Raw genomic sequence first — 22281 nt, forward strand, 5'->3', positions numbered from 1 at the left:
GGCAGGCCCTTCTTTGCTTTCTTCCTTTTTAAGATAAAGTATCTTTCACTATCAGCAATTTGTTAATAAAAACGATGTCTCTATCACCTAACAAAATTTGGCAACATCACAATAAATATGGAGAAAATAAAAACATACGCCATGGTTAATCACTATAAAAAATCACAAGGTTTTTTTTTTTTTCCCCAGGAATGTAATTTCGGCTCATTCCAGTAAATTTTTAAGACGTACTTTAAGGAAATATCAAAAGTTTACATTGATTAGGATGATCCCATATGAACAGATCTGTCATTCTTAACCCCGATACAGATGATTTTTTCCCCCGTGTTTTTTTTTTTTCATTCTACAGCCACAGTCAACCAATGGGTTAATGGCACTCCACATTTTGTGCTCTGTAAGCTGAAGTTAAATGGGCGTGGTCTTTGTTGTCTTTCATCTTCCCACAATGTGCATGTGCTTTTGAACTTGCTTTAGGGAACAGAGCCTCCTGAACTACAGCTGTTCTCTGACCTGAGGGTGGCCAAAGTCTATGGAATGTCGCTCAAATACTCAACACTCAGACTTGACTCGATAAACACTGACAGTGTCTGTAAGATGCAGTATCCCTTTTTCGAAAGCAGTTCCACTCCCCCAAATATGAAGAATGTACTGAATTCACCTGAGGGGAAAAAAAACAAAACATGCAATGCTTGGAACAATATTTTAAATAAAGGCTATTTAAGAGTCAACTATAATTATACAGATCGTGAATCATGAGAAAAAACTTGTTCAGAAAAATGTCAACACTTCAGCCTTCTGCAGTCCCTTGTATCACTAATGACACTTGAAAAAAGAGGCGGCCAATTTCTGCAAAGTCAGAAACCAGAATGCACTGGTATCATCACTAAAGGGCTACAATTATTTTCCCCCAAATTTTAAGATCTAGTAATTATATTAGAGTGAACAGAATGGACCATATTTACATTGTCAACCCATTTATGTGAGTTTGCATACACAGCATTTCACTTGTTTGCTTTGAATTTTAGGCATTTTTTTTAAATACTTTGTTCTTAAAAGCCACACGTGAAGCTCTGAGTTCCTCTGGGCCTACAGCTCTCTGTTGGCCAACTGATCTTACGGTATCAGGTGTCAAAGGGTTCAAGGCAGATTAGCGGGCATGAGGCCTGCACTGCAATTTCAGGTATAAGAAACATTTCACTACAGTGTGCACAGCGTCCAAGGCAGATTCAGAGAGTCCCCCAGTCTCTGAAAAGAGTAAAAAGGGAGAAAAGAGAATAAGGACAGTGGAGTTCATTAACAGCGTACCTCCTTTAATGGATCTTTTGTGATATGCGTAAACACAAGGAATCACACATTTAAATCAGATTCCCCTTTCCAAATGGTTTAACCACTGTGGTGAAGGTAGGTCCAGAGAGTCCGCTGTGCAAACCCCTGCTGTAATGGTCAATCTACAGAAGGATGCATAACCACCTTAATCGCGTTCCCCATTCTCTGCCTACATCTGCATTTCTGGTTAGTACTGAGTAATTAAAAATGTCCTTTTCCTATCTACACCTGGATCTTAAAAAAACAAATGGAGTAGTGCCCTGTGTACACACAGACAGAGATATTCCAAAGCTGGGAATGGTAGCTAACTATGTAAAAGGCATGCTGCTGAGCCACTAGGGTGGGATGCCATCTCCCCTTTCCGAGAAATGCAAGAAAGTAATTATCCCATAGAGAAGAGAGGCTCTGTTCCAAAGTAAAATAAATTAGCACGATATAAAGCACTGAGTTATTCAATTTGTTGCTGCTGATGCCGTTTGGCTTTTCCGTGTTGAAAAGGGATACTGCATCTTTCATTCAGCTCTTATCGCACAACCAGGCAAGCTACACAGAGTTTCGAAGGACCTATGCAGTCGTCATGGCAGAAGGCCCCACAGCCTTTGCACACAATCATGGCTTTCAGCCGGCAAGAGCATTTCAGTTCCAATTCATCCTTGTTGCTGCTGTCGGCGAAGTTCTGAGCGGGCATCTGAGCGTTCTGACCAGGCAGGCCCGTGGCAGCGGCGGAGCCACTTCCCAAGATCCCAATGGACTTTTCAATGGCAGAGGCTGCCCTTTTGAAGCTCGTGCTACCAAAGTGTATTGTTGGATAATTTCCACAGAGCTGCTGTTGTTGCTGCACCTGCATTTTCTGAGCAGCTAATTGGGTAAAAGGCTTTTGTGGCTCAGAAAGCAAATAGGAAGAGAAATCTGCATTTTTTAGCGCAAACGCTTTTAACTGTTCTTTCATTTCATTCTGGTCATAGGAAACTTGTTTCATGCCCAGTTCACAGCTGCTGCTTAACCCTTCCTCAAAAGAAAGAGGTTCCGATTTGATATTGCTACATATGCCCGCGGACTGTGGCCAACTAAGTCTCTTAGTGGTTTCCATGGTAACTGGCGGTTGTTTTTGATCGGATGGGGCTTCTGCATTAGGAAGAGGTGGAGGTAGCGGAGGTGGCGGTGGGGGAGGCGGGGGCAACGCCAGGGGGGGAGGGGGAGGGGGTGGGGGTGGAGGGGGTGGGGGATGCACCAGTGCTTTGTTTGGCATTGCGTGTGCAGCCCCTCCTGCGTCATCCCCTTCTTTGATGGGCATGTTGGGGGATAGCATGTTGGTTAACCTTAGCTGGTGAGGGGCTGAAGAAAGGCCAACCTCTCCCAATCCCTTTTGTTCAAGATGCCGACTGAAGGCAAATGCATTACAGCCCACTGGGGGCTTGGCAGGGGCCTGTATCAGAGCTGCAGGAGGAATGGGGCCCCTGGCAGCCATAGGCATTTGGTAAAACTGCTGTCTGTGTGAGGTACCAGCGTCAGGGTGGAAGCCGCCATTCTTGTCAACATGAAATAGGTTCTGCTGGAAGCTACAGGAGGGGAGCAGCCGCTTTTGCTGTTTGACCTCAGGGCTGTGAACAATCCTGTTCTGCATGGAGTGCTTGGTCAGCCACTCTTGCTTAAATGGCTGGCTGTGTCCTAGCTGATTCATGCCCGAGTTGATGACACAAGGCACCCCTTTCACATCTGGGTCCCCCAACAACTTCCCTGGCTCGCATTTAACTTGAGTGTGTTCCCCCACAGTCCTGGCTACTCTCTTCTTGGGGTGGTTCTCTCGCTTTCTCATTTGGAGTGGTGCAAGAGTCCCTGCCAAGTAGCCCTTCCCATCGGGATTTGGAGAGCTGGACGGCATTTCAACAATGCTCCTCTCTGGTGCTGTTTTACCCACTGAGGTAGTTTGAAGAGGCAGAGGAAGCCTGTTGATTTCAAGCTTGGCTCCCAATCTGGGCTGCGGCAACACTTTTTCCAAAGGCAGGTTACCCTGTAGTAACTGTGTCACCAGGGGATTGTTAGCCTCCACAGACGACAGACGACAGCTTGAACTCCCTGCACTGGGAACTCTTTTCAGGGTGTCTGTAGACAAGGAAATCGCCTCTTCCATGGGACCAGAGGTAGGAGCCTTCAAGTTCTGTGCCTGTTGCACACTAGGGGCTGCCTCTGAAGCCGGAGGAGGCAGCTCAGGGCCAGGGAAGTCTTCAGTGTCCATTCTAAAGCCCTTGTCCACTTCATGAGGTTCAGACTTCACAGGGAGAGAGACATTTGCTATGAGATTCCTGGGGTGAAGTTCTGACATGTGCGAGTAGCTGGCGTGTTCAGTTTTGACAGCCTTTGGACAGCCCTGTTCTAGAGAGTCTTTCTGTTTACTTGAACCAGAGTGACTAACCAGAGGCTGTCCTGAGCTCCTCATCCCATCATCATTCCAGCAAATCCTATTGCTTGGATTATACTGATTGCTACAGGTTGTGTCTGCTTCACTTTTGAAAGTGGTTGGGCCACGTGCCTGCTCAGCAAAGCTATTACTAGGAGCAGTCACCTCATTTAACTTATCTGGAACAACAAGGGGTACTTCTCGGAGACTTGTGCAGGCAACTTGAATCGTTTTACAGTCTTGTTTTGCTGCAGAACCAGCAATGAAACTAGAACCGTGATCTACGCCTTCATTTGCAACTGGCTCAGGTCTGCTAATCACAGACACCTGAGGACATGCTATGGGCTGTACGGATGCTTCTGTCCTCACAGATCTGCTCTGGAGGTCCAAGTTGGCTTCTGCACTTTCAATGGAGACAGTCAGAGACAAAGTGGAGGTCAGCGTGGTGCTGTGGTCAACGATGACTTTACAGGGAATTGATCTGTTTATGGCTGCTGGTGCAAAGCCCCCTGGAGGTTGCTGAGGTTTCCCAGAATTATCTGCCCTGTTTCGAGGCCCTGAACTTTTGTCCAAGCTTTCAGCACTTAACTTGGGAGGATTATCGTAAGAGTTTATTGTAAGCATGCTTCCAGTAAACATTGCGACAGGTGGGCGTGCAACCAGAGTGTCTGTGACTGCTACTGAGTCCCTGCAGCTGAGGGCTGCTCTCACAGTGGTACCCATGGATATGGTGGCCTGTTCTTCACTCCCAGGCATGGCTATCTTCTCAGAAGGAAATCTGTTGTTAATTCCCGTTGGGGGAATCAAGACAGAGCTAGTGGAGAGATGGTTTGGCAAGTTATTTCCAATGGAGGGAGTTGGCACAGAGGTGTACTGACTGGAGACTAAGTTACTAGCACTGCTGCTTGATATTAGCAACTGCTTGTCATCCATGGAACTTGATAAGCTGGAGTCCTCTGAAGTGGCGGGAAGAGGAGTGCTTTCAATACATTTTGGTATAATGGCTATGCATGGAGTGTCAGTTCCCTGGATGGTTTTTAACATGCTTATATTACAAGCAGAAATTGTAGTGTTTGCACTGTCAACAGACATTAGAACAGAGGATTTATCAACAGAACTCACAAAGGGATGTTCTTTAATTGCTCCCGATATAGCAGTGCTGCAAACAGACACAGGGACAGAATTTTTATTAAAAAGCATGGGCACACTGCTATTTTCAGAAGAGGTAGATGAAACAATTTTCTCAGATAAATGTGACACAGGTATATTTTCATCAGAACTATGCACAGATAAGTCAGTGGCAGTTTCTGGAAGTTTCGTCGGGTTAAGAGACTGCTGTAATACAGTGGTGGTCTCCCGGAGGTGCGCAGACTTGTTGCTAGGAGATCTACAGTTTGGATTGACAATAATGACACCAGTTGAACCTTCAATTTTCGTTTCAGTAGAAGAGACTTCTAAGCTTGGAGGCCCTTCCTTTGAGCAGAGTGGAGGCAACCGGGCCTCTTTAGTGTTCTGGAAGAGGTGGGCGCGGGCTTGATGCTTTGCGAAGAGCTTCGCCTTTGTCTGTTCTTTGATATGTGCCAAGGTTCTCGCCTTTCCACCCTCTGCTGGGCTCCCCATGGCTCCGGAGACGATGCTCGCAGCAGCGGCAACAGCAGCTGCAGCCGCTGCCTCTCGTTGGGCCCTTGCTTGCTGGGCTCGGGCCTTGATATCTGCGAGGGTTCTGGCTCCTGTGTTCCTCCCACCACTGACGGATGTGCTGGGAGATGCTCGAGACTCTGGTTTGGAGACTGGTTGGCTCTTGATGATAAAAGGTGGCCCGATTTTGGAAAGCTGGATCTACAGGAAGGGGAGAATGGAGAGATAAAGTGCCTGGTACATGATCACAGAGGAGGCATGCAGAAGGTGATAACGCAAGGGAGGAGAGTACCTGCCTTCTCTCATAGTATCGTGCAAACGACACCTAAGTCCCTGAAGGGGCCTTTAGGGTATAAAGCAACAATAAATGCATGAATGTGAAAATTAAAATTTTTAATCTGTTTTTTATCTATAAAAACATCAACCCATGACTTCATTTGGCATGGAAATGAAACATCTTAATGCCTCATATAAATGGAAACAAAATTCATGCTGCTTAAAATGAGGTTAGCTAAAAAGATGTCGAGATAGCTTTTAAATTATCTTCCTTGCTGGCACGAAAAACTGGGACCTTAACTCTATTTGAGTTTATCTGTCTTAATTTGACACAAAGAAAAAAGCTGTAGCCAAGAGGTCAGGAGACCAGAATTCTCATCCTGGCTTTCCTCAAATGAAGTTCGTGCTTCTACGCAAATCACTGGGTACTTCAGTTTCTCTAATAAGGTCCCTCGTCCAGAGACTCTATGGTTTTGTGTACTCCCATATCACCTAGCACACTGTCTTATACATATCAACACACAATAAGAGTTTGTAAACTCAGTTGTAAAATGAGACTAGTTATTTCTGGCCTATTTCCTTTACAGAACTGTTATAAAGATGGAATAAGACCATGTGTGTGAGAGTACTCTGCTTTCCAAAGGGATTTTATCACTATGTTTTCATGAAAGCACGGGCAACTCTGGTTTTCTGCCTCTCAAAGAAAGTATGGGTTGGGAGTTTCTTTTGATGTTGGTAATCCACAATTTGCTGAATTTCATAAATGTCCCAAACCACGCTGTTCATCTACCCATGCTAATTAAGAGAGTGGAAGATATCACCAAATTCCATGAGGCCCAGACATAAAGAACAACATCCTATAGCAATGCCTGTGATGCTCTAGTCACTAAGAATTCTTGGACTCGTAGATTTATCAAGATGAAAGGGATCTAGTTAAAGCCCCTAGATCTACATTTGAACAAAATAAGCCAGGGAGATAAGGTAGACCATTCTAGGTCACATAACTAGTGGGTGATAGAGAGTGTCTTCAGGCTCCCCATTCAGTGCTGCTGACAGGTACTATGCTTCCTTTTGCTCCCCTCTAGAAAAAGCTTTTCCTAGAAAACATGTCTCTCTCTCTTCTTAACATATGTATATTTACATTATAAACATTTGACACATACTATAAGATCCTATCAATTTGGAATCATGCTTTGGCACTTTGGTAGATGGAACTGTCTTCCTGAGCTATCTCATTTCTCATTTGCCAACTTGTGATGTCTCTCTCCTAACCCAAAGGCTCCAAAGAAAAGATGAATTTAGCAAGTGGATTCAATTTTTCCTTTTAAATATTTCCTTTGTTTTAAAAAATTAAAAACATTTAAAAAATTAAGCCTCGAGATATTTAAGCAAGAGCTCAAGGCCAAACAAACATCAAATATACTTATAGTGTATATCTATCTATCTTTACATAAAGTGTATATTACTTTGAAAATATGCTTTTGGCAAAAGAAAACTAGACTGGTATGTTTAAAAATATTTCCTATGAAAAGCATGCTTACATTTTTCTTTCCTTTGCTTCAGAAATTAAAATTCATAACAGGGTTTTGATTGGAGCTTACTCTTCATCTTTTCCATCTCTAGAATCATATTTAGTAGGGACTGCTTTATTAAATACAATAACTACAACCACACTCTCAAAGTCAACCTTATGGAAATCATGAGGACACACAAAAAGTAGATGCGAGAGCAGAGCGAAATAGAGAAAGAGATGAAGAAAAATAAAGCTTGAGTATGTTATAATTCTAGACCAATCCTACGATGGGGTAATCCATTTAATTGTAGGACAATATAAATGGATTGAGATAAAAACACCAAGTAAATATAAATTAATTATAGTGGGCAGAATTTTTCTTTTTATTTAACAGAGAGGTTCTTTTGAATTAACCTTAATTTTCAGTGTACTTAGGCAGAGCCAATTAAATAAAAGTTTTGTTTTCTGAGAGTTAAAATCTACCTGGGATCAAAAGAAAGTATATAAATAGGAATGTTTGTCTATAGGCTTTATTATTTTGTGAAGTTAAATACTTATTTACTATCTTGGAGATAAAAAAAAATAGGATTTGTATTCCTACATATCTACAGCATTTTCCCTCAGGGTTTGCAAAATAACTCCACTGATTTATTCAAAAAATATTTAATGACGCTTTTCCATAAGCCAGGTATTCTCTGCTAGGCAATGGTGGTGTTAGTGTTTGTTAGAAAATGAATGAAGGAAAAACATGCACCTTCATCTCTTTAGTGCATGCCTCTGACTTCTATTTTTTTCTCTAGTCCTAGCAAACTTTTATAAGACACTAAATTATCTTTCAAGTTTCCCCACGTTTACGTGGGTTTCTGTCCTACACCTTGGAATCCCCCGAAGATCCTGTATCTCAGGGGCCTGTGGGCTCCTCCAGGCCCTGTTCTCACTCTTCATTTCTTTTCCCTTAAATGCTGAGGCCTAAATATACACATGCAACATCATATGAACTCAATGCTCAGTCTCAAAAATCATCATTTAATATCAGACTGGTGCTGGGAGTATTAGATTATAAACTGTTACATAAAATCTGGAAGGAGGGGCTGGCCCCGTGGCCGAGTGGTTAAGTTCGCGCGCTCCGCTGCAGGCGGCCCAGTGTTTCGTTGGTTCGAATCCTGGGCGCGGACATGGCACTGCTCATCAAACCACGCTGAGGCAGCGTCCCACATACCACAACTAGAAGGACCCACAACGAAGAATATACAACTGTGTACTGGAGGGGCTTTGGGGAGAAAAAAAAAAAAAAAAAATCTTTTAAAAAAAAAAAAAAAAAAACCTGGAAGGAAGAAAATCTCATTTATTTTTGCAAAATTTAAGTATCTAAATAGGAAAAGCCTAGCTATGGAATTGCCATTTGTTTTGTTTTTTTAAATACCGTACCTTGAGAGGTGGAACCCTGGGTTCCTCTCTTGGAGGCTGTTCTTTCTCTGGTGGGCTGCTAGATGATATGTTCCGGGTTGACTGATCATCTTCTATCCTAGCCCTCTTTTCCTTACAGATCCCAAAGCTGTGCTGCTCTGCAGTTTTCCTCTTTGATATCTCGGATTCTCTACTTTCAGTTCGTATCCCATCGGGTGACTTGGAGGGCTCCGACAACTTGGAAGTATGTGAGGTCTCCAACCGATTCTGTGAGCTCCCTTGCTTATGCATTTTGTTTCTGGAGCCTTCTGAATACGAAGCCTTATCCACTGATGAGACATATTGCTTGTCCTGTAATTTAGCGGATGTAAGTTCATTTCCCTTACTCTCTGTTTCTTCCGAAAAGACAGAGAGTTCTAAGGGTGAAGACACCCCTTTCTTTTCTGTTCGTTGCAGGACATTATGACTTTTACCTTTTATCATTTCTGTAGAAGGAAGTTCTGGAATTGAAGCAGGATAGGGTTTCTCAGTTTCAGCATGTGATTTACAAGGCTGCTGACTCAGGGTCTTATTGTGCAGTTCTTCAGATGGAAATGCTTCAGGAGCAATGGAAGAAGAACCCATTTTGATGGGTTCAGGAGTACTAGACAGAGTCTTCTGCTGAGAGACATGGCTCACACCCAGGGGTTTGGCAGGGGCAGAAGCTTCATCTTTCTGTGGTGACAGTGGTTCTTCAGATATGGAAGGTGACTTTCTTTGTTGATGTGCCATTCTGTCATTCATGGAAGAATTAGAAATTGGAGATGTTTCTGAAGGAAGTGGCAAACTGGCTATAAAAGTGGTCTCAGATGTGAGAAGCATGGAAGACACTGAAGAAGTTTCTGATGCCAAAGGTAAATCAGACATGGGTGATGTTTCTGATGTTAAAGGTAAATTTGATACTGGGGATGCTTCTGACGTTAAAGGTAAATTGGACATTAGAGATGCTTCTGATATTTCAGGTGAAGTGGATATTGGAGAAATTTCTGCCATCAAAGATGCATGAAGGTTTTCATCAGTGGGATTCCTCTGATTATATTTGTCTGCATTTTCAGTGCTAGACAGCTCAGAACAAAACGTTGTTTCAAGGGAGGCTGGAGCACACGATTCTTCTGAAGTAGACTGGGTTTCCCCTCCTGGGGACGGCAGACTGGTACAGCCTCCCTCTGGGCTCTCAGAAGAGAAGGAAGTTTCAGAGACACAAGCATTTTCAGAGAGCTGTTCATCAGGATCACTCTGTAACTCCATATCCACAGCAATTCCTTCATTTGGAAATTGGCCTTCTAAAGAAGATGACCCTGTTTTTATTTTTGGAGTATTAATCTCTATTGAAGTTTCTGGCTCCTTATGTTCTGTGTCACTGACCTGAGTCACAGATGAAGTGGAAGGAACAAGAGAGTCACAGACTTCTAGTTGATCTATAACAACTGACATTTCTTCCTGGGGAGATTCTAATTTCTCTTCCACCTTAACGTCGATATGAGGCAATGGTTCTAAAACATCATTCATCATAACACAGGATTCCAAGTTATCCTCAGGAGGTGCTATTTGGGGCTCTTCATGAGAGTTGGCTGGACTTTCAGACTCCTCAGAAAATTCAGGTATTGTCTTATGATTTTCATCGTGGCATTCACAGATACTAGTCTCTACCTCTTCCGCAATTTCCTCCTGAATCACAGATTCTTCAGGGAACAAGACGTCTTCTGATTCTGATTCTGCCATTACATCTTTACCTACATCTACCATAGGACAAAGTGTAGCACAGAAATCAGGCTCTGGAGAAGTTGGACTTTTCATGCTTTTTGGCTGTTGTTCTTCCAAAGGAGTCTGTGCAGAAAGACCTGGAAGGCCAGAGGTCCCACATGAGGAACCAATTTCAGCTCCATCATTGTTTGGTCCAGAAGTGAGCTTCATAGATTCCTCTCTTGACATGCCCAACCTGAACAGAAATTAGGAATATTAAATTATTGTTGCAGGATAAAACATGAAAGGTATAACTTGGATCTCTCACAAGTATAATATTCAATAAAAGTAAATACATCAAATTAATTTTATAGTCACTATGTAACATGCTTAATTTATATAGTTTATGAAGGCTTAGTTTTTCTACTGTTTTTATAATCACAACTAAATTAAACTCAACTTGTAGCTGAGAAAGGTATACGTTTTTATTCTATAAGCAAGGAGATATGAACCTTACGAAGTTAGTTAGTAAAAGGATAAGAAAATTACATACTATAAAAGATTAGAAAATATGAGGAGAAATGTAAAAGAATGTATAACATCTAAAATTGTTTAAAGTCACAAAGCAGAAAGATGTCCTTATAACAGAAAATAGTGTAGTCTTCAGAGAACGCAATATAACCAAATAGTTAAATCAATGGAAGATGGGTGTGTTGTAAAATCTTGAAATTAAAATGACTTCCAAAGATTAAGTTCTCTTAAACCAACATAAGAAGTGTTACTCAATCACCTTGTTTTATTATTTAAGTGTCTAACCTACGACAATATGGAAATTTCACTAAAGAATATCAAAACACGTTTGGGATCATCAAAACTGATCCTACCAGATTACCTTTGCGTGAGGCAAGACTTTCAAAGTCTTTCATGGAGATTTCTCACCGTAAAGATATTCCATGAAAGATAGTAAAGAATATCAAGAAACAATCCAGCTGAATGCTCAAGTCATAAAGTTAATCAGAATTACAATCCAATATATTTTAAATCACTATTTCTTGCCATACTAAGTTACAAAATCAGCATCAGAGAGCAGAGAAATGTGGTGTTCTACATGAAGTTAAATTAGAGTCAGGCATTGACAAAGAAAGCAGGAGAGAGAACATTTCCAGAGAAGGAAATGCATTTGAGTGATGACACACAGCTAAAACAGTATCAGTACAAGAAAATACCTCAGTGAAATCCACTTTAACCTTTTACTTAAATCAAATCCTCAATATGAAAGGGAAATAAACTTGAATACACTTTTTGCGTATTGGACCATTGTCTTATTTACTAAAATTCAGAAGGCTCTAAAAAGAAGATACTGCCTTCATAATTAATCTCTTTTCTTTCAGCTTTCCCTAAAATGGGCTTGAACAAAGCTACAATTTATAACTATACTATACTGAGAGGAGCAGAATAAGTACATTCCAGATAAATTTAAAGCAGAATAATCAGCTAGAAATAAGGTCCCTTCGGGCTAGGTTAAGCAGAGGTACCACAGATACAAGGTAAGGTAGAGAACATACAGAATCCATCCACTGGCAACCAAATTTCTGCAGGTGATTAACAAGGACGTATGTATCATATGGAAAACAGTGCTGTATAAAATATGCCTATGTCAATATTTTATTGTTTCCATGAGAATAGTTTTAAAGATGGCATAATGCATAGAAAGAAGATGCTCAGAGCACACCACATACCACACAAAGGAAAACTCTGACCTCCAGAAGCCCAGACCATAAATCAACAGACCAACTCCTATAATTCTGAGTTAGCATATATACAGGTGCTCTCTAAGTAACTAAAATGAATATAGAACAGTACCATATTATAAGCAGAGTAAGCCAGTAAGAGCTATAATAAAGGTCTCAAACAAAAGGCACAAAACTAAATCAGACAGACCTTAACTTGAGATGAGTTTGTATGGCAACATTCTTGGGAAAACTTAGAGCAATGAAAAGGCACCTGGTGTCACTCCACTGAAAACTGATGCTAGAAAAACTCCCTCACATATTGGGGGAATGCCGGTAACACAGAAATACCAGGGGCCGACCCCATGGCTGAGTGGTTAAGTTCGCATGCTCTGCATTGGAGGCCCGCGGTTTGGCCACCTCAGAACACGGGCGTGGATGTGGCACCGCTCATGAGGCCACGCTGAGGTGGCGTCCCAGATAGCACAACCAGAGGCACTCACAACTAGAATGTACAACTATATACTGGGGGCCTTTTACGGGGAAGAAGAAGAAAAAATAAAAAATTAAAGAAAGAAAGAAAGAAAGAAAGAAGATTGGCAACACTTGTTAGCTCAGGTACCAATCTTAAAAAAAAAAAAAAAGTAACAAAATTAGAAGGACAGTCAATGAAATGTCCAAAATACATCTGTCATCCAGTGCATAATCAAAGACAGAAAAGAACAAGCGAGAAGTCCTGTGATGTAAGGGGACAGAAACTCTATGGATAAACTACAGCAACCGAAGGGTCAAGGGTTTGTACTTGGAGCTCAGCGATGGTGACAGGGAGTCATGTTTCCTCACAGTATTATAGCTGTCACCCTCCTGGGCAGGGGTCGTTAGCCTGATATCCACGGGAATCTGTGAAGCCCCCAAATTTCATGTAAAAAATTGTGTGTGTGCAAATTTTTCTGAGAAGGATTTGCAGGATTAAGACCCTGAGTAAATTATTTAACCACACTATGTAATTATGGGAAAGTTACTTAGTTTCCTTGTCTTACAGGTTCCTAAATTTTCTTAATATAAAAATAATAATGATATCCACCTTATAGGATTGTTGAGAAGATTAAGTGAATATCTGCAAAGCTCCTAGAAACCTCAGAGCCAGCGAAGGCTCAACAACTATCTGTTGAATGAAGGAAAACTCTCTGTAATGTAAGGCTAGGCTCTGTAAGGGGGAAGACTTAGGAAGCCCTACAGATGACTGAACCTCTGCCATATAGGATAGTGTCTGGCACAGAAGAGATGTTGGATAAAGATTGTTGAATTAATAAAAGAACGAGTTCAACAGTCAACAAAATTTAAGGACAAGTGCCTTCGAGGTAACTGACTCGGTGATGCCTCTGCCATTACTGAAGAGTGCTCCCAACGTTCCCTTTGTCAGACAAAAGGTGAGGGAGGCCTCCTGAGTGGTCTTCGGCGTCATCCTCCAGGATTCTTCATCCTGCTGGATATTGGCACGACCTGCAGAGTGTCTAAAAATACAGATTCCTGGGCTCAACTCCGGGAGGTTCTCAATCAATATGTCTGTGGCAGATCCCAGAAATCTCTCTCTCTTTTTAAAAGCTCCAATGGGGATTTTGATGCAGCCAGGCTTGAACAATACTGCTGGTGACTACATATAAAGGCATATAACTAGCCTGTCACATTTTCAGTATTTGAGAAAAGATGTTAATTATCTCCTTCTAGTTTTGTTTAAATATATATATGTATCCAGGAGTCCTAGGACAGCAATTAACAGCAAGACTTCCTACTGGAGAGTACTGCTAGTTGGGCCAGTAGCAGGGTATTGATCAATCATGCAATTCCTCTTCATGAAGAGTTCTCACGGAGACTCCTTCTCGCATGCTTTCCCCACTGACAGAGGGGAATTTGTGAAACTAGATCAAATGGTACAGGTTTCATTAGCTGCAACCACCTCAGTGTCTTTGACACAAAACAACAACTCACAAGCAGTAACTGTACTCTGGAAGTTAAAGCACAAATTCCTCTACTAAGAAGAAGGATCTAAAGTTACTGTCCATGTTCCTCGATCCCTACTCCTTCCTCAGGAATCTGCTGGTCTATGAGACTCTAATTCTGCCCGGGTAGAATAAGTCTCTGTTAACCATGAGGCAAAGGAGAAACTACTTTCAGTTTAGCTCAGTCACTACAACTGTTATGTGCGGCTGGTATTATTTTAAAAAGAAACACACAGACAAACAAAAAGTAAGTTAAAACAGGTTACGCCCAAGGAGGAAGATAGTTACAGTGAAGGATAATATCTCAGCCTCTCCTCAAAACAAGGATAAATAAATACATATGCAGAGTCAACATTTTTGGAAAATGTGAGAATGAAATATGCATCTAAAACTACTGATCCCTAAAGTATTCATTAATGAAAATACTTGAATTAAAAACAGGAGATTTTTACTAAAATCCAGTTAAGAAGCCAAAATTGACTTCTATACGATTTCATGTGCTATTTTCAGTCCAAAATGAATTTTCATGGACAAGTTATAAACCCTTGAAAATGCATTTTTTAAAATTTAAGTGCTGATATGCCACTATAATTTTACCGGCAATTTCTTACACTGAGGGACTATTGCCTTTTATCACAGGTTTATTAAGTTTTACAGCATATGAGTGTGCTATGTGAAGCAGAGAATTACATTTTCATTTCCTTCTAAGAGAAATGAGAAGAAAATGCTCTAGTACTTACTTTTCTCCATAAAACCTTTCAAAGAATTTTTCTTTCCAAGGTTCTGTTTTCTTTTCCTTCTCAATTTCTTGCCTTATCCGCAATTGCATTTCTGGAGTAAACTCTCCTAGAAAGAAAACGTTTATATATTGGGCAAAAGTGGTCATACCTTTTGCAATAAATAAAGAAAACAGGTAATTAATTTGAGCAAACTTTTATGGATGTTGAAAAGTAAAAGGTTGAGTACTAATAATATTTTTATAGCTTCTCTTTTTATGAACATCACTCAAACAGTCATTGAGTCATAGATGAACTCTACAACATTTACCAAATGTATTGCATGCTAGAGGCTGCAAATGACAATGTGTACATTCACGGTCCTTAATGAAATCAGCCTACTGAGAGAAATGGCATACAGGTGACTATAATATAATGCCAGAGGCCATGTAGAGGCCATAAGAATAAATGTAATGAAAGTATAGAAGGGAAAGCACTTCATTCTGTCTAAATTGATTACGGAAAATAACATACAGGAACTGATTTTTGAGTTAGCTTTTGAAGCATGATCAGGCTTTTATGGTCATTAACTTACAAGGCACAGAGGTATGAATACGTATATTTATGTTCTTTTGAGTGGCCAATTGTGAGTAGAACGTTGGATGAAATGAAATGGGAAAGGATAGGCTGAAGCCAATCAATCAACACATGTGTTAAAAAAGAGTTCTGAATTTTTCCCATAAGAAACAGAGGGAGCTCTTGGTGACATTCAGTGAGGGAGGAATACGGCCAAATAAGCAGCTTAGAAACAAGGTAAAGAAATTATAGGACTCCAGCGAGGTGGCTACTGAACAGCATAGATGAGAGATGGAGATCACAGTTGCAACAGTAGCTGTGGGAAGGCTAAAGAGGATTCAGATTCACGGCACAATCAATAGTTCATGACCAGGTGGACCTGGGGAGTTGGAAGATGATCAAAGATATCATCAAGGTTTCAAACTGAGGAACCATGTGACAGTGGTGACATTAATAGAAAGAGAAAAGCAGAAGGAATCACAGATATTAAAGGGAAGATAGTGAGTTTAATTTTGGCATTTTGGTTTTAAGATGTCTGATATCAGCAAGGGAGACTGAGCAGGCACTTGGAATAGAACACTAAGGATTAGGAAAGAGGAGTTAGACCCCCATTTGGAAGTCTTAGCCTATGGCCAGAGGTGAAACCAAAGTGGTGAATGAGGCTGCTTAGAGAACATGTTTAGTTACAAAAGAAAATATCAGGGAAGAGAATGGTGTGGAGACATCAATATTTCCCATCAGATGGACGAACAGGAGCTCCTGAAAGAAGCTGAAAAAAGGCTGTCAGAAATGTAGCCCTAGGAAACAATTTAAAATATATTATGAATGTCTAACGTAGGTGGTTTCAAATTGGACAGGGTAAAAACCAAATGAGATATTAAAGAAGGAACATGAAATGTAAGGACTGGGAAGAAAAAACTGGACTTTGCCATTAGAAAGCCATTAGTATTCTTTAGCAGGAATTATTTAATTGTATATAGTGGGGCCACACCCAACTATGACAATTTGAGTGAGTTAGGGAGTAAAAATGTGGTAGCATTGGGTATTTTTTCGTCTTTCAAGAAGCTTGATGACTAAAGGAAGGATAGGGAGAAGTGGTGGCTTCAGGGGAAGAAAGTATTAAAAGAATATTCTTTAGGTTCCAGGACATTAAGAGATTACATAATGCATCAAACAGTGTAATGAAAATTACCATTCCAAAGAAAATCTTGCTATATTAAAAATTCTTATAATGTCCCAGATAATGTCATGCTTTCTTCAAAAATACCGGACATCAAAAATGTCAACGCAACAAAAGAATTAGTGAAGTCATTTGGAATAGGATGTGAGTTTTTACTAAACTAAAGTACACTTCAGGGAGAACAAAAGACTTGGAAATCAGAGCAAAGTGCACAGCCTAGTACAGTATGTGTACTCAAATATGTCAACTAACATTGGAAGACAGAAATTTACCTTCTGCCAGTCGCTGTTTCCATCCTTGTGCTGCATATGCAAAGAATTCATTATTTAGAGCTGAAGTACTGAGGCGTAAAATTCCATCACTTCCCATCTAGGAAATAAGCCGACAAAAAACAAGATTCCATCAAGAAGAATTCAAAGCAAAAGTATGCTGTAAAGAAGTGAAAACTGAATGGTTTGTGTGTGAGAGAGAAAGTGTGGGTGGGAGCAAGGAAGGAAGCCAACAAAAGACAAATCTCCTGCAGGTATGAAAACTGCATTGTTTACAGTGACTACTGTAATGACAAAATACATCAATTTTTAAAAAACCTTTATTAGCCATTTCCATTATTGGTGGTGAGTATAACAAATGCATGTGGTTTAATCTAAAAAGTTTTATATCTTTATTTTACTATGCCTTAAATGGTACCAAGTTAAAAATAAACATGTTTATATCTTTAGATTAAGTTTTTAAAATTATTTCTAAATTGAGGTTTAGGCAACAAAAGGTTATGAAGCATATTAAAACAAATACACCCACACTGTCATACATACCCTCCTTCTACTCTTCTAACCTCTTTGGATGTACACAAAAAAAGAAGTACACAGCAAAGTTTAAAATATGTGCAACTATATGCAACTAACCTTTTCCCTCAAGCATACTATGTTTTTTTAATTCATGTACAGAAAAGATTCAGATAAGCATCATCGAACCGGATGCTTTTAATTTTCCAGTTATTTACTGCATTTTCTATACACATGTATTCTGCATGCTGACATAGGGAACAAAAAGAATTAGCGTCATCCTTGACTGGCTCCTTATGTAGCTGAGGAGTGAAGATAAAACACCCAAAAAGTTAAACAATGCCAAGCATTAGGTGAGTGGGAATTAAAAAGTGCACAAAACAAAAGCTAGGGAAAGATATCTAGGGGGACAGAGTGGGTGGTTAAGAAGAACTTGATGCCAGAGGTGAAACTGGTGAGGGTCTTGAGAGACTGACAGGATTTGGACAGAATGCTCTTAGGGACAAAGCATATAGTATACTGTCAGAGTGTGACCTTGTTGTAGAGGCAGGACATCATAAACAATCAGTAACTTGACCATTTATGAAGGCGTGAGGATGTTTTAGCCTGGTACTCAAAGGGCTGGCAATCTGTAGCTCCAATTATATTTTCAAAGATTTCCTCTTACTCCCATATACACATTTCATATATGCTAAGCTCTAATTAGTGACTGTTACCTGAAAACACACTCAAATTTCTTATGCCCATGTTTTTGTTTTCTGTGGTCTTCTCTACACTCAATCTTCACCCATTGAAACACCATCCCTCTTTCAAAATTTAACTCAAATAATGCCTTTGTGAATGCGTCAGCTAAACCATCATTCAAGAGCAAAGGAGAAGACTGAATCTAAAAGTAAATTTTATACTACCTACTCCAACCTGGATAATGGCCAATCAAATCCAGAAAAGAGAGACTGTGCAAAAATATGAGATATGTTGAATGCTACCATCATGACATCAATAGAGAAGCCACAGATTTAAGATCCTGAATTTCTTCATTTAAGAAGATACTGATAACCACACTAAAATATTCAATACATTTGGAAAATTTCAGGCAAGACTTCATTCATTGATTCAATGTTTCCTTACAGTTTTTTCATCTTCTATTCAACAGATACTTACTAAGCCACTCACATGAACCTATGCGCCAGGCACTTGTGTGGGTGCTGGCAATACAGTGACAATAAAGAAAAAGTCCCTGCCCTTATATTCTGAATATATTCAACATTTAGCAGATGCTTCTGGTCTTTGTAAGTCTCTTCCACCTATGTGAGCTCAGCATAGCTGTAACGTACAGTTACATCACCGTGCCAGTGTCCCACCTCATGGTCATACCACAACTCCAAGATGTGAGTAGATAAATGTCCCAGGCTTCTCATCTTTTGATTAGAAAATTCTAGGACACTGGCCTCTGGAATGCAACATATGCACTGAACCAATGGATGATATTTGGTGCTGTGCCCGCAAAAGTGAGAATACACAGGTCTGAGAACCAAGAGGTGGAATGAATGAACATTTTCACCATCATTCCCAATGTCCTTGTAGACTGCGTCCTTCCTGTCCCCACAGCTCTAGACTATGTGAGATTAGAAGTCCAAGTTCCCAAGGGGGAATCATTTCTACTAAGGCAGATTTCTACTATCTCAACCTTGGTACCATTGTCATTTAGGTCCAAGTATGTCTTTATCGTGGGAGCATATCCTGTGCATTGTAAGATGTTTAGCAGCACCCCTGGCTTCTACCTGCTAGATACCATTAGCAACCCCTCTCCAAGAAGTGACAATTAAAAATGTCTCCAGACATCACCAAATGTCCCTTAGAGGCAAACCATCTCTAGTCGAGCACCATTGCACTAGTGGACACGGTAAGGGCTCCACTGTAGCTAAAGCTCTGCTCGGTCACTTTGAGCCTCTCCTGCTGGCGGATCAGCAGGCAAATAAAGGGGGTACTGGGCAGGTGAGATAAACAGCCCTCATCATTATGAGGAAAGAAGATCACTATTATAGAGTAGGGGTGGAGAGGAGGATATTGGGAACGCTGGGGAGTCACTGGGATCTCTCCCACTGCTTCCATGCCTGGTGGTAACAGTGAACATGGATTACAGCAACGACAGCCTGAGAGGGCAAGGCAGTCAAGGGATGACAGTCTGGGCCATTTCACCAGGCAAGCTAGCAGAAGTGCTGGCCGAAGGGGAGGACAATCAGAAATGGGTGTCAGAGAAGGGAGATGGTGAACCTCAATCACAGCTTAAGACCGGTTTGAGACTAGTGGAGCCTGCAGCTGGTCCCTCACCCTCTGGTCATAAGTCTCGCTCTTTCTTTTTCCTTTCCAAAATATCATGACGAGCTACTCCTTAAAGAGTTAGTGACAGAGCAGACTTAACATGAAGCACAATAAGATTTGAGTGATACGGAGGTAGACTGTACCAGACATTCGCAATGCTTCATTCCATAATATCTGGCCTGCGTGATGACAGAGCAGCTGGGGTAACCAGTTCAACACACTTGTTCCACCCTAGCCTACAGAACTCTAGGACTTCCTCTGAAGCATGAAGGCCGTGAGGTCTGTGGGAGACAAGAGCCTGTGGTAAAAGGTCCTGTTCTCTATTGTCCTTCTGTGGGACAATTCTGTGACTCATTCTACACATTTTCTAAGAGAGTCCAGAGCAAATTGAGCCCCAGTTGTTCAGAGGACTTCTCCTCTCCTTGCCTCACACTCTCTAATCCCTGGCTTCTGCTTCCAAACTACCTGCACTCAAGTTCTTGTTCCTGATTCCCTTTTGGGAGGGAAAGGGCAGGGGAGGATCCTAAGACATCAAAGCTAAGGTGTTTGGGCTTTATCCTCTAGGTGGGGGTGGCCCAGCGAACATACCAGAAGGTAAACCTGAGGCCTGAGGCAGGCTCGAATCAGCATGAGGCCCCAGGTTAGTGGCCTCCAGGTCCAAGTCTCCCCCTCAATTTACCCCTGCATATTTACTACCTTTTTCAATGTGGAAAAGTGGGAAGCACTGCTCTAGGTAATGGGAAAGTACTGAAAAGGATTAAGCCCGGGAATAGCCTAAAAATATCTGTGTTTAAAAAGATGACTTTACTGGCTGTGAAAAGGATGGAATTGAGAGGAACAAACAGATCCAAAGACACTGCTAGAAGGGTACAAAAGATGATAAAAGAGGCAAATCTGAGACATGCTCAGGATTGAGTGAAGAGCTTCAGGACTGAGGGGGTAAAGGCACTGGAAGAGTATTTCGGGAGACACTGAACATGCTCAGGATGATTCTAGGAGATGGGGTGATGAACAAGGCAGCCGAGCTCGAGTACAAGTCTTCAAAGACTGTCATCAAGGATGTCTAGCAAAGACAAGGAGGATGAGGAGGAGTCAGTCCATCTAAATGATACTCCTCTAAGAAGTCTGAAACTTTCTGCAAATACTGATTCTGAATATCTGTCCTTGTGGTTTGGGAGCCTTGAGAAAAAGCAACTCCATTTAGGAAGACAAAAAGGGAAGAGATATTCTTACTGCACAGATTTTAAATAGGACTAGTAGGTGGAAGGCAAGTTTCCTGGAGAGGTAAAGGAATTTATTTGCTATAAAGTGCATTTGTAGAAGGCACGGTGGAAAAGGTGAGAATTCTTTTACATTTGAGGACATGCATGGTGCCTCAGGATCTGTTGTCCATGAAATGCTTGGACATTGCAGGTACTCAGTAAAGGTTTATTACACCGTCCTTGCTTTGTGTAGTGAAAGATTTAAAATTTAACTCTGCTAGCTGATATGCAGGATTTTAGTTTCGTGTATTCTGCCAGGCTAGGGGCATGATTAGTTATTAATTGAAATTTCAGCATAATTTTAAGACACAAAGAAACACCAGATCCAGATTAGCTCTGACGGAGTCTCAAGACCTCAGCGCATGAAAATGCAAGGCAGTGTGAAGTAAACACATTCAAGAATATGGAAGCTAGCCCTGAAGGAAAATGTTTTTCTTTTAAAACAGAAAAATAATATTAACTGCCAGATTTCCAGTCTGTATAAGACAGCATAATTAAACACTAGGGCTAAATTAGACTGAGGAAATACGTACCAATAAAACTTTTAAAATACACTATTAATTTTATGGCCTTTAAGAAATACTGTCCACAAAGACATAACATCTTAATGAGCTAGAACAATAAACATTTCTGAAAGGTTTATTTATTTATTTATCACTGAGCTATAAATTTTTGGGGTTTTTTTGAGGACGGTTAGCCCTGAGCTAACTACTGCCAATCCTCCTCTTTTTGCTGAGGAAGACTGGCCCTAAGCTAACATCCATGCCCATCTTCCTCTACTTTATATGTGGGATGCCCACCACAGCATGGCTTTTGCCAAGTGGCGCCATGTCCGCACCTGGGATCCAAATCAGCGAACCCCAGGCTGTCAAAGCGGAACGTGCAAACTTAACCACTGCGCCACAGAGCTGGCCCTGAGCTATAAATTTTGTTTTTCTGATTACCCATAAGGGAAATGTTCATTCTAAAAACTCCCCTAACTCTCTTGTGGTGAAGTGTCTCAGTAAGCTATTGATAAGTTATGCTTCCTTTTTAATTAAGAGGAGAAAAACTCTGATCATAGTAATTGTTACAGAGGAAAATAGATATTAGCAAAGGGAAACATTCGTATAGAGATCCTTTTACAAAGGTTTAAACTCTTTATTAGTGGGTATACCATTATTTGCCTTTGGTATTGATTATATTAACAAATATTTTATGGGATGCATGTCAGTGGAATTCAAAGGGTTAAAATGCTGTTGCTACTTGCACACTATCCAGTGTTTGAGGATCAATGAATGTTAATTCTATACAAGAATACATCTATGTTTAATAATAATCTTTTAAATCTTTAATATATTCTTTATCACTTTTTTCTTTTAATGGGTTTCTTGCAAGTGATTCAGAATGCACGGTATGTGGGCTGCTTAAAGAAACAGTGAGAAATGTGCTGG

General features: G+C 40.8%; 1 protein-coding gene across 1 annotated transcript in view; it reads right to left on the reverse strand.

Annotated features, from left to right (window-relative positions):
• Positions 1-1849: 1849 nt before the first annotated feature.
• Positions 1850-22281, reverse strand: part of ASXL3 (ASXL transcriptional regulator 3) — a 164094-nt gene continuing 143662 nt past the window's right edge. The window contains exons 9-12 of the mRNA XM_046671084.1: positions 16755-16851; positions 14751-14856; positions 8580-10536; positions 1850-5563 (exon numbers count right to left, since the gene is read on the reverse strand). Coding sequence (XP_046527040.1) covers positions 1850-5563; positions 8580-10536; positions 14751-14856; positions 16755-16851 — 5874 coding nt within the window. The remainder of the gene's footprint in view (positions 5564-8579; positions 10537-14750; positions 14857-16754; positions 16852-22281) is intronic.

Source organism: Equus quagga, chromosome 9 (genome assembly GCF_021613505.1).
Source record: "Equus quagga isolate Etosha38 chromosome 9, UCLA_HA_Equagga_1.0, whole genome shotgun sequence".
In the NCBI taxonomy this organism is placed as follows: domain Eukaryota; kingdom Metazoa; phylum Chordata; class Mammalia; order Perissodactyla; family Equidae; genus Equus; species Equus quagga.